At 37.1% G+C, this 12,132-nt stretch overlaps 1 protein-coding gene across 3 annotated transcripts in view; it reads left to right on the top strand.

The window, feature by feature from the left end:
• Positions 1-12,132, top strand: part of erbb4b (erb-b2 receptor tyrosine kinase 4b) — a 367,114-nt gene that overhangs the window by 225,365 nt on the left and 129,617 nt on the right. For all 3 annotated transcript variants that reach the window (XM_077216017.1, XM_077216016.1, XM_077216015.1), the window contains exon 3: positions 1,689-1,875. In XM_077216017.1, coding sequence (XP_077072132.1) covers positions 1,689-1,875 — 187 coding nt within the window. The remainder of the gene's footprint in view (positions 1-1,688; positions 1,876-12,132) is intronic.

The following is a 12,132-nucleotide window of genomic DNA, read 5'->3' as shown; positions in this document are numbered from 1 at the left end:
TACCGATTCAGACCGGACTAAAATCTGAGTGTGTTTTTTCTAGATGTGCATTACAGAAGGTCATGTGCATCACGTATGAACTATGTCTTTTAATTGATTATTAATTGATATAAATTTAATTTATTATCACGAGAAATGGCTATTTATAATAAACCCACATAAGGGAGCAATGAAATCTAGACAACTACCTGACACTGATTTTACTGCGATTTGGCTCTATTTATTAATTTTATCATTTTATTTTTCATCGGATACCATCCAATTTGAAACTAAATGAAAGCATCCCAAGGATTAGTGTGGTAACTGTGGCTCAAGTAGGTCAAAATACAACGTCAGAAATCACAGACATTCACATTCAGACGGGATTAGATTTCTCAGATGATTAACCTGTAAAATTTGCCATGGAATTTTTACAAAGGCTGTGTGAGGGAAAACAGACTTGGCAGATTCGGATTAAAATCGCAAAGTATGTCTGTGATACACGAATTTCTCTAACATCCCCCTGGAAAACTAGTCCCGTCCGAATAGTTTGACAAGATATTTGACCCTGACAAATTAAATTTTATATAACAAATTTTGATTTTACTTTCTTTCTGATTGCTAAATGCCTATTAACACTATATTTAACAAGTAAAGAATAATTTCTAGCATGGAATAGCGTTATACAATTGCTATAGCAGTATCAGAGTGATTGAAAAAAAAATCTCTCTTCTCTACTCCACACTAGAGTTCTCAACGGGCCTGAAAATTTTAACCCGACCCGACCCGGCCCATGGCTTTTAAAGCCCGGACCCGATGTAACCCGACACATCAACATGAATTATCTGCCCGAACCCGGCCCGCTGTCCGACGCCGATTTTCTTCTTTTTCTTTTTTTCTCATACTCGTATTATCATGAACAGCAGACGGGAATTCAAATCAACCTTTAATGTTCACGTCTTTTAACAATAGCCTACAAACAATACAAACAACTGAAACAAACTTTAAATATATAAATAGGCTATAAAGGCTACTAAATATGCCTCAAATAAAAATCTTCTGGACGGCCGTTTTTTTTTTGCTGTCATATTTCATCATCACCTTGCATTTTGAGCGTTGCACATAACCTGTAGAATTTCCATTAGAATCCAGCACCACTCCAAATACTTTCCAGACCTCTGATTTTCCCACGCCTGTAGTAGCGACGGTGAATTCACCTGCGGTAAGTTTACTTTTGACCAACTCCATCTTCTTCTCCAGGCTAAAGGCGTGCACGCAGCGGTGTCAGGTCTGCCCCCGCGATGTACATTGCACGCAGCAGCCAGACTTTCTTTACGGTGACAGCAGCGATGATTAATAAATTTCTTTTTTCACTGAGCGGAAAAGATTAAGCCCGAGGTCCGACCCGACCCGAGTCATTTGCTTATATTTTCGACCCGAACCCGCGGGTCCTGTCGGGTTTGTCGGTCCGACCCGGCACGTTGAGAACTCTACTTAACACCACTCTCATACTCTGTTACTTTTGATTGGACATCAATTAAAAAAAATTCTCCCCTACATAATAGAGTGGTGTGTACTGTATCCACCTCCTTGCAAAGTATGTATTTGTTTCGCTCTAAATCAAGATTTTTTTTTTCACCTAACTTATTTCCAGTTGATTGGTTGGTTAATATTTGTTGATTGATATTTGTGCTTTATTCTGTCTGCAGTCCATTCGTGAGGTGACGGGCTATGTGCTTGTGGCTCTGAATCAGTTTGAATATCTGCCCCTGGAGAATCTTCGCATCATCCGCGGCACCAGGCTGTATGAAGACCGCTACGCCCTGGCTGTATTCCTCAACTACCGCAGAGACGGCAACTTCGGTCTCCGTCAGCTTGCCCTTAAGAACCTCACAGGTACAATATGAGCCTACGAGTCCACAGGTCACATGAATCATGTGTTCATTTTTTTTCCTCATTCCCTGTCTTGCTTCTCTTTTGTGAAGGTTCTTGATTGAGCATAAATTCTTTGATTAAGATGGTTTGTCATTTTTGATATCCACTTTAATACACTGATCCCTGCTGAAATCACTCATTACAACATCAATAACTGCTTCTGGCTGAGAATGTATATCTATCGTATACAATCACACAGAGTAAATTTCACTGGTCGAGGCCTTTGTGAAGTTGGCGAGTGCTTTCTGATCTCTCTCTCTGAGAAATGAAAGGAGCAGGATTTATGAATATGGATATCATACTAAATTGATTTCACACAACTTCCATCAGAAATGACTTAGCTGGTTTTCTAACTGGTGGATGGATGAGGACCGACGCTGGCAGTGAAATACAGCGAAATATCTGCACCTGGAATTGAATCCATAAAACTCAGTGAGAGGTTTGGGGAACGCTGGAGCTTGAACAGCTTGATGATGGACCTGCTCTGATATGAACCAAGGCTTTATTATAGTTTAGATCGGTCAGTTTTGCTGGAGTGGTTAAGGCTAATCTTTTTGTAAGTGCCAGAGAGTCTACACTGGAGAGTGTTTACTTAGTACAATAAAGTCTGCTGTAGCGCAGTAAAGTTTGAATTTCTTAAGGCTATATTTGTAAACATTCAAAAGTATTGGAGTGGCAATTTTATTAAAGACTCCTCTGGAAGTATGTATTTCCCTAAATTATATTTTAAGAGTCTCGTATGCCCATCATTTTTATTTTCTCGGGATTCTTTAATGAATATGAAGTTTTTAAAAACTCAGCATTTATAGATTTTTTTTTTGTAACAATGTTTGTACTTCCTCCTTTGATTAATTTGATGCATTCTTGCTGAATAAGTCTATTTCTTAAAAAAATCTCACTGACCCCAAACTTTTGAACAATGTTTTTAAATGTTTTAAGTATTTATGGTCACCAAGGGTGCATTTCTTTGGTTGAAAAAAATAAATAAACAGAAATAAAAAATTAAATAAAAAACAGAACCGAACAATTCTGGCAATATAACATAACTGTCTCTCATTTTAATATATTTTAAAATGTAATTACAGTACTTAGCATAAGTGAACACACCCATGCTAAAGTTGACTAAAAAGAGGAATAATATATCATCTTTTGAAAATTGATCTTAATGAATTAATTAAAAAAATGAAGAAAAATCCAGCCTTTAAGGACACCAATTTTCTTTGTGAATGAATAATGTATCGTAAATAAATACATTTTCTTCCTTAAAATACAGGGGCATAAGTCAGTACTTAAATACCCATAGAGTCAGGCAGATTTTTATTTTTAAAGGCCGGTTATTTCATGGATCCAGGATACTATGCATCCTGATAAAGTTCCTTTAATTAAAATAGCCCCACATCATCACAGAGAAGGCACCATACCTAGAGATTGGCATGGTGTAAGATTGTGGAGAAGGACCGATTCCAGACCTTGGGGAACCTGCGGAAGCAGTGGACTGAGTCTGGAGTAGAAACATCCAGAGCCACCGTGCACAGGCGTGTGCAGGAAATGGGCTACAGGTGCCGCATTCCCCAGGTCAAGCCACTTTTGAACCAGAAACAGCGGCAGAAGCGCCTGACCTGGACTACAGAGAAGCAGCACTGGACTGTTGCTCAGTGGTCCAAAGTACTTTTTTCGGATGGAAGCAAATTTTGCATGTCATTCGGAAATCAAGGTGCCAGAGTCTGGAGGAAGACTGGGGAGAAGGAAATGCCAAAATGCCTGAAGTCCAGTGTCAAGTACCCACAGTCAGTGATGGTCTAGGGTGCCATGTCAGCTGCTGGTGTTGGTCCACTGTGTTTTATCAAGGGCAGGGTCAATGCAGCTAGCTATCAGGAGATTTTGGAGCACTTCATGCTTCCATCTGCTGAAAAGCTTTATGGAGATGAAGATTTCATTTTTCAGCACGACCTGGCACCTGCTCACAGTGCCAAAACCACTGGTAAATGGTTTACTGACCATGGTATTACTGTGCTCAATTGGCCTGCCATAGAGAATCTGTGGGATATTGTGTAGAGAAAGTTGAGAGACGCAAGACCCAACACTCTGGATGAGCTTAAGGCCGCTATCGAACCATCCTGGGCCTCCATAACACCTCAGCAGTGCCACAGGCCGATTGCCTCCATGCCACGCCGCATTGAAGCAGTCATTTCTGCAAAAGGATTCCCGACCAAGTATTGAGTGCATAACTGAACATAATTATTTGAAGGTTGACTTTTTTTGTATTAAAAACACTTATTTTATTGGTCGGATGAAATATGCTAATTTTTTGAGATAGGAATTTTGGGTTTTCATGAGCTGTATGCCAAAATCATCAGTATTAAAACAATAAAAGACCTGAAATATTTCAGTTAGTGTCCAATTAATCTAAAATATATGAAAGTTTAATTTTTATCATCACATTATGGAAAATAATGAACTTTATCACAATATAGAAATTTTTTGAGAAGGACCTATATATATATATATATATATATAAACATGATACATCCATATAACATGATAGTCGTACAGTGGCATATAACAGGTACTCACCAAGCAGTGTGTGTGTGAATCATGTATATTTGTACAAATATACGTTATTTTGATTTACACTAAGTTTAATTTTTTTCATTATATGATTGCTCATTCTTCTTAAAGGAAGAAAGAATTATGTATTTTCCATTTAGATGAGGAATAAATACATAAGAGTAAACGTCCTTTCCATTCATTAATCTAATTACTGTGGTTTTTCTGTGAAGGACCTTTTTAGCTCTGCTCTCATTAACGCACCTATTGTGTGGGGCCTATTAAATATTCTTCAGTATTGTTCAGTTCGAGTTCGTTAAAATGTTGTTCATTTCACTGCAAGGACATGCATACATGCAGTATATACTCATTCAGAGGTTATTTTGAATCAGTAGCTAAATTCAAATGCATGTCTCATCATGGGTTACAAAAATATGAGGCCCAATATAAAACAGATACCAAACACAAACCTCTGTTGAGTCGGACGTTGTGGTAAATACACATTTCATAATTCAAAACAGGGATGAGTTGGGGGGATTTTTTAAGTGTCTCTGTTCTTTCTGCTTCACTACCAGGGCCAGATGGAAATGTCTCTTCTTCACAGTACCTGATCATTTGTGTTACACAACAGCTCCGCTTCCTTCTGATTGGCTGATAGCACTAGTATAAGTGCATGGGCCTGACATTTACGATGCTCCACTTTTGTCTTCTTTGGCAAATTAATAGTATGTTTCCTCTTAAATGATCCTCCAGACACATCCATAATGGCTCAGACTGTAATAGTTGTTAGAAGGTGGTAGTAATTGCTCCTGGACTTTTGCTCCTGTACTTTTATTATGAAACTTAACAGGACCAGAACTGTTTACGATCAAACTAGTAATCTTAACCAGCATTAATCAGTGGCGATAACCAGTCAGCCTTTAGTGTGAGGAACCAGGATTCTTGTAATGCTGAAGAAGATGATTTGGGCTCTAAATTGTGAGCAGGACTAAGGACTAAGTCCATTTTCATCTACATGTATTTATTTTTCAAACATTGTTATCAACAGCAGTTTACAGTATACATATTATCAGTTTGAGTTATTTAATTCAATTCAATTCAAATTTATTTGTATAGCGCTTTTCACAATACACATTGTCTCAGAGCAGCTTTACAGAAAGTACATTTCGGAAATGTACATAGAAAAATACAGTCAGTTAATCATGTATTAATTTAGGGCATAACATATCGCCGGCGTTGAGTCGTCTCTTCCAAGCGTCGGGTCATCTCATCACAGGTGTTGGGGCATCTAAAGTCTCCGTGAGAGGCTGGATACAAACTGGAGCTGACGAACACTATTTACCTCGGGACTAGCGTCCCAAGTTAACAGCCGAAAGGCAGATGGGAAATAATTAGCATAGCTGAAGTTCATAATGTGAATGCATTCGAACTGATACAGCAGTAGTATAAAAGGTAAGCATTAAGTGAATGCTTGGTTAAATAGATGCATCTTTAATCTAGTTTTAAACTGGGACAGCGAGTCTGAGTCTCGAACAATATCAGGAAGGCTATTCCAGAGTTTAGGAGCTAAATGCGAGAACGCCCTCCCTCCTTTAGTGGACTTAGATATCCTAGGAATGACCAGAAGCCTCGAATTTAGTGATCTTAAAGAGCGCGATGGATTGTATGGCGATAGAAGGTCTGTTAAATACACAGGAGCTAAACCATTTAGGGCTTTAATGGTCAGTAGGAATGCTTTGTAATTGATACGTAACTTAATAGGTAACCAGTGTAGAGATGATAAAATAGGTGTTATATGATCATATTTTCTTGATCTAGTAAGAACTCCAGCAGCTGCATTTTGCACTAACTGTAGCTTGTTTATTGAGGATGCAGGAGAACCAGCTAATAAAGCATTAAAGTAATCTATTCTCGATGTCATGAATGCATGAACTAGCTTTTCTGCATCAGAAACAGATAGCATGTTACGTAGCTAATGTTACGTAGTTATCACATGGAATCAAATCCATGACCCTGATGAACAAATGATACATTACAACAACAACAAAAAAAATATGTAATTTAGGTTCATCATTATGTAATCTATCCTACACATATGTTTGCTAAAAATACTATTGTGAAATATTATTATAATTTTAAATACCAGTTAATATAAAATAAATTGAATATATTTTATATGAACGGTTATTTTAAATCACAATAATACTTAACAATAAAATGTAATTTATTCCTTTGAAAGCAAAGCTGAAAACAGCTGTGCTGTGATAAAAACTGAGATACTTGTTTTAGGATTCTTTGATGAGAAGAAAGTTCAAAAGTACAGCATGTATTTGAAACCGATTTTTTGTAACAGTGTAAAAGTATCTACTTTCACTTATAAATTTTATGCATACTTTGCAGAATTTTTTTTGTTTTTTTTTACTTGCCCCAGCTTAAACCTTAGTGCATAAGCATAAACTGATAAAAAAAAAAATGTCTTGAATGCAATGTAAATTGCTTTGGATGATAGTTTCTGGAAAATCTATACATGTAAATGTATCCCAGCTTAAAATGAGGAGGCGACTACAAGCCATTTCTAGTTTGATTCCTTCTGGTTTGTTGACTGTTTTATTTATTCACGATAAATGGTATAAGTTTGGGGCGGGACTATCTGTTTGTGACCTGTGGCAGATAATGGTAGAAAGAGCTGCACTTGTTTGTTTTTTGTTTTATGCGCATTGCATTGAAATTGCTTTGGTCTGTATCTCTGCAAAAGGGCCGATTACGATGTGAAATCTGGCTAGGTATTTAACCTAGTGCAGGTAAATGGTTCGGGAACACTGTCTGTCTCTTATGGAACAATGTTTCTGGTCCAGAAAACACCTTCAATCACTTGCTGTGGGTAGGCAAAGGAAATAGAGCAGAGAGAGACATGGCATAGCAGACCGGGTAAATAATTTAAGCCGTGTGTATTGTTCCACTTACTCTGTCCCCAGTCCACTCGACGCAGCGTACATAACCCAAATGCCACATTGCAATGCTGACATCACTTAAAGCCTAACTGTGCTTGATTTAATGCTGTATTCTTGGAAGATGACAGTGTTTAGGAACGTCGAGATGACCAGGTGCCTGCAGAGGAGTGTGATCCCCTGTCTTTGGCAGACTAACATGGAACAGCGCTGGAGTTAAGGAACGTTTGAAATCCCAGCCATGCCCACAAGGAGGGAGACAACACAGAAGCTCTGTTCTCCCGTTTACTCACACTCTCTCATCCAACTCTCTTTCTGCATTCATTTAATGGTTACACTTTATTTTAAGGTTGACGTTTGTTACATTTTACGTACTAAAGTAGCTAAGTACTGAGAAGTATTAATTAACTACATGTACTTACTTTAGGTGTTATGGTTAAGGTTTGGTTTAGGGTTAGTTGTAGATATGCATTTTACTGTCACTAAAGTGAATACATGTAGTAATGTGTAACTATACATCACCTTAAATTAAAGTGTTTACCATTCATTATTTTCTTGTTCACCAAAGTCTTTGTGAAATTTACTTTCGCTGCCCTCTTAGCTTTATCTGTATCTTTCTCGTGCTTTCATTGAGCAGTATAGCATAGTATTATAGGCCTAGAAGAAGCTGCATGTTTCTTCCACAACAATAAGAAAGCGACTTCGGAATTGTAGCGAGCTTGTTCTTTCAAGGATAATTCACCCAAAAGTGAAAATTGTCATTAATTACTCACCCTCATGTAGTACAAAACCTTCATGACTTTCCTAAGATATTTTGGAGAGAGAAAAAAAATATCTGTGTTTTTTGCCGGTGCAGATTAAATTCAACAGGGTCTAGTGTTGTTTGTGCCCGGTCATTCTTCTTTTGTGTTCCACAGAAGAAAGAAATACGGTTTGCAACAACATAAGGGGGAGTAAATGATGGCATAATTTACTTAAAACTTCCGAACGAATTGACTCACTAAAATGAATCGAATAATTGCAGGATTCCATGGGTGACGCGAGTCGTGACACAAATAGAGCAATGTAACGTTTTATCAAAGTGTACCACTTCTTGTTGGAAATACTAGGAAGAAACAGCTAAGTAGCTATTTTTAGTCACTTACTGCCAACACTGGTCTTCTAAATGTTGAACTCAGTCATCGCCCTGTAACCCTGAGACAGATCAAAGCTGGAACAGAGCCCGGCTACATCTCTCTCGCTCTCTGTCAAGGAGACCTACAGTACATTATGAGCCTTTTGATCCCCTGTCACATTATCATGTCATTCCTCTCATAGCAGTTCTCCAGAGATGTGTAAAGGGATCAATACCATCCATAAATGATATCTAAGAGAATAAAGGCTATTAACTGCGCTGGGTCTAATCCCGAATCTGATCAAACCAGCCTGTCGGCATTGCTACTAGAGTTGAAATCCAAGGAGGTAGAAATTGCCCTGGATAAAATCAATTTGTTGCTGGTATATTCTGATATTGCTCTAATGATTTTCTGAGAGTTGGTGTGTGGGTGACAGTGATGTGGTGCTCGGGCTTCCCATGTGACTGGCTTTCAAACGTCCTCCCTGCTGGGTTATTAAGTCAGAGTCAATGGAGTGAGCTATTTGAACTATTTGTTTGAATGCAAAATGGTACGACACTACCTTTACTACACCTCGAAGAGCATTTTAAACATTTGAATGTTGTTAATTAAGGATTTTTGCGTAGAATAATAATAGCTATGATTTGTTTCTATTTTTATTTTATTTTTTTAATAGGTTTAAGCTTTTTCTATCTCCTGTGACTTTTCATGTGGCTTCCACAATATTATGTAATGCCCACCAGCAAACTCACTGGTACAACCGTCCATGTTTTTATTTTATTTATTTTTTTACAGTCTGATTGGTAACACTTTCTATGAAGGCTGTATGTGTAATGCATTAAATGCTAGGAGTCAAAAGTTTGGATACACATGACTGAATACATTTTTCTCATGATCTTCAAAACCTTTACATGTAGTGGCTTTTGCTTAAATATTTTAAATCTGTTTGTGTGTGTGTGTGTGTGTGTGTGTGTGTGTGTGTGTGTGTGTGTGTGTGTGTGTGTGTGTGTGTGTGTGTGTGTGTGTGTGTGTGTGTGTGTGTGTGTGTGTGTGTGTGTGTGTGTGTGGTATGTGTGCCCAACAGCAACAATAATAGATACATGTATTATTATGCTTCAATAATGCCAATATATAAAATATAATACATCTTATACATTTCATGTTCTCATAAATAATTGCAACAGTTAAAAATACATTATGTATAATAATAAAATAATATAAGTTGTTGTATCTTTTTTTAAATCTTTTTTTAGTGTGTTAATACCCATGCCAAAATGTCATTTCCTTTGTTGTATTTACTCTTTTAAGTGTAAGAGTGAATAGCTCAATATAATCATCATGAATAATAGCTCTGGTGGTTACAATTATTCATGGAAATATGTTATGGATTAGGATGTGCATTGTAATGTTTCATTTATACAGGCTTCATAGAAAGTGTTACCATCTGCTACTGTCAGTCCAGAAGGAGCTGTGTCGTCTTGTGTCCGTGTCCTCAAAGGCCTCAAGAGGCAGGTGATTTGTAATAATTATACCTCGTCCCACTGCTGAGGCAAAGGTTAAACTTCCCATCCTTTCTTTGACATTTCAAAGTGGCACTCCGTCGTCCTTTTCAGAAGAATTAGAATGTTTTGTTCGTGCCAAGGCAAACATTTTTGTTACTCAACATTTGTGCACCTCATTGTTTCTTGTTATTTTTTCAGCAAATGCAGCTTAGACAGTAATTACCTCACAATAATAACAACCTCCAGAAGAACAGATGAGTGTGTAAATGTTAATGTAACTGTTTCCTTTTTCTTTTTCAGCTAGTTTACAATTTCTTTAGTTTTCTGTTTTCTGTATTATTTCTCCCACTTTCTATTTTTTGCCCTCGATGAGTGCTTTTGGTTAATACACATTATTTTCTTCTCTACCCAGAATTTGACACGATCAATGTAATATTGACAGCTAATGGTTGAAATGGGTACAGTCGGAGTATCGGAGAGGGTTGTTTCCCCCCTCCTCCTCAGACTCCATTCACCATACACTTACACTGTAAGTGAATGAGTTGATTTATTTGCGTTTTAATATGACTCTGGACATAGAGCTTTTTAGATGGATGCCAAGGCTTTTTAGGTCGGGTAGAATCTGTGACCTCTGTTTGCTGGCTTGCATGGCTGCACTACGCTATATTTTACGCCAACTGGCAACCCAGGGTGTCAAAATACTATTGGTTAAAATACTATTCAACCTTTGATTAGATGTATTATATGATATTATCACGAATCTCTGAATGCCTCTCACTCAGAATTGTAGGAGCACTGCTCATTATTTTTATTTTCAGCTGTGGAAAATGGGCTTCAACGTCCTGTCCTTCATGCAAGCTATTTATTTTCCTGCCTTTTAAAACAAATTATCTTGAAAGAGGACTTTGTTTTGTCAAGGTTTGTGTCTGTGCTGTCTCAAGGTTCTAATTTTGTACTGTACACTAGGTTTTTATAGATTGTTCTGTCAACTGTCTGCCTGTCTTTAACATTAACTTGATCAGAGGCTTTTTGTATCAGTAATGGTGAGTTTTTGCGTGGTTTATTCCACTTTGTTTACTTTCAGCTTCGCTCTAAAGCATTAATATTTTTTTCTATATTAGTTTTTTTTCTGTAGGTTTGAATTGATAGAGACATTTTACAGATGCACAAGTGGACACTTTGACACAAGACATTGGAATACTGCAATCTTTATGTACTGACATCTATGTACGTGTATTGTCACTCTAACTTACATTGTATCTTGAGCTGTGAATCTGCACAGTTACTGGTACTACTCTCATGTGTTTTGTGGTTTTGTCTACCTTCTACTTCTTTTGCTGTTTCTGTCAGATTCACATGATATTTCCTCCACCTGTTTTTCATGTATAATGTATTAAGCGTGCACTATTCAGAATTGAATCAAGAATGCCATTTAAATTCCAATTCAGTTACTGAATTTGAATCAAATTTGAATTGAGGCAGCAAACAGGATGTTGAATTTCAATTTCAATTTGAATGTAAGGAAGTAGTAAGACATTCATCGGATAATTGATTAATCATTTTTAACTAGAAAATCAAAGTGTATCATGAATACAGGCTTTGCAAAGCCTTGCTTTATAGTTTTAAAATAAGTTTTAAAACAATTACTTGTTATAGGCCTTACAGACACAAGGATGGATGGATGAATGCTACCTATTATAAAAATATGCATTAAGTTTATGTATGTCATTTTGAATAAAAAAAAATGTTTACCAGGGTGGAAGAACTTCCCAGCATGTATCCCCTGTTTCTTTGAATTACAATTCAGTAAGTTCCTCTTCCTGTCATTCCGGTTCACCTTCTTGTAGAGTGTGGGCATATTAGAAGTGCACAGTCTAAAGCTAGAACTAATATTTGATATATTTCATGAAAGAAAACATGTGGCAATATTACATTTAGTCGCAACTGCAATCAATATGGAAATAGTCCCTCAACTTTAGAACTTCCCATCCAAACATAAACACATTCATGTACATATGATAGCAGCTCTTTATTTTTACTCTTCAATATACCTGCACCTGTTCAAGGAGAAAATCTCAATGATCGTGCATTGACCTCATTGAGTCC

The sequence above is a fragment of the Siphateles boraxobius genome, unplaced genomic scaffold (assembly GCF_051911475.1).
Source record: "Siphateles boraxobius isolate OS27281-9 unplaced genomic scaffold, OSU_SipBor_1 7, whole genome shotgun sequence".
NCBI classification, from domain to species: domain Eukaryota; kingdom Metazoa; phylum Chordata; class Actinopteri; order Cypriniformes; family Leuciscidae; genus Siphateles; species Siphateles boraxobius.
Note: the sequence above shows the minus strand (reverse complement) of the source record. Positions and strands in the feature narration are given on the sequence as shown.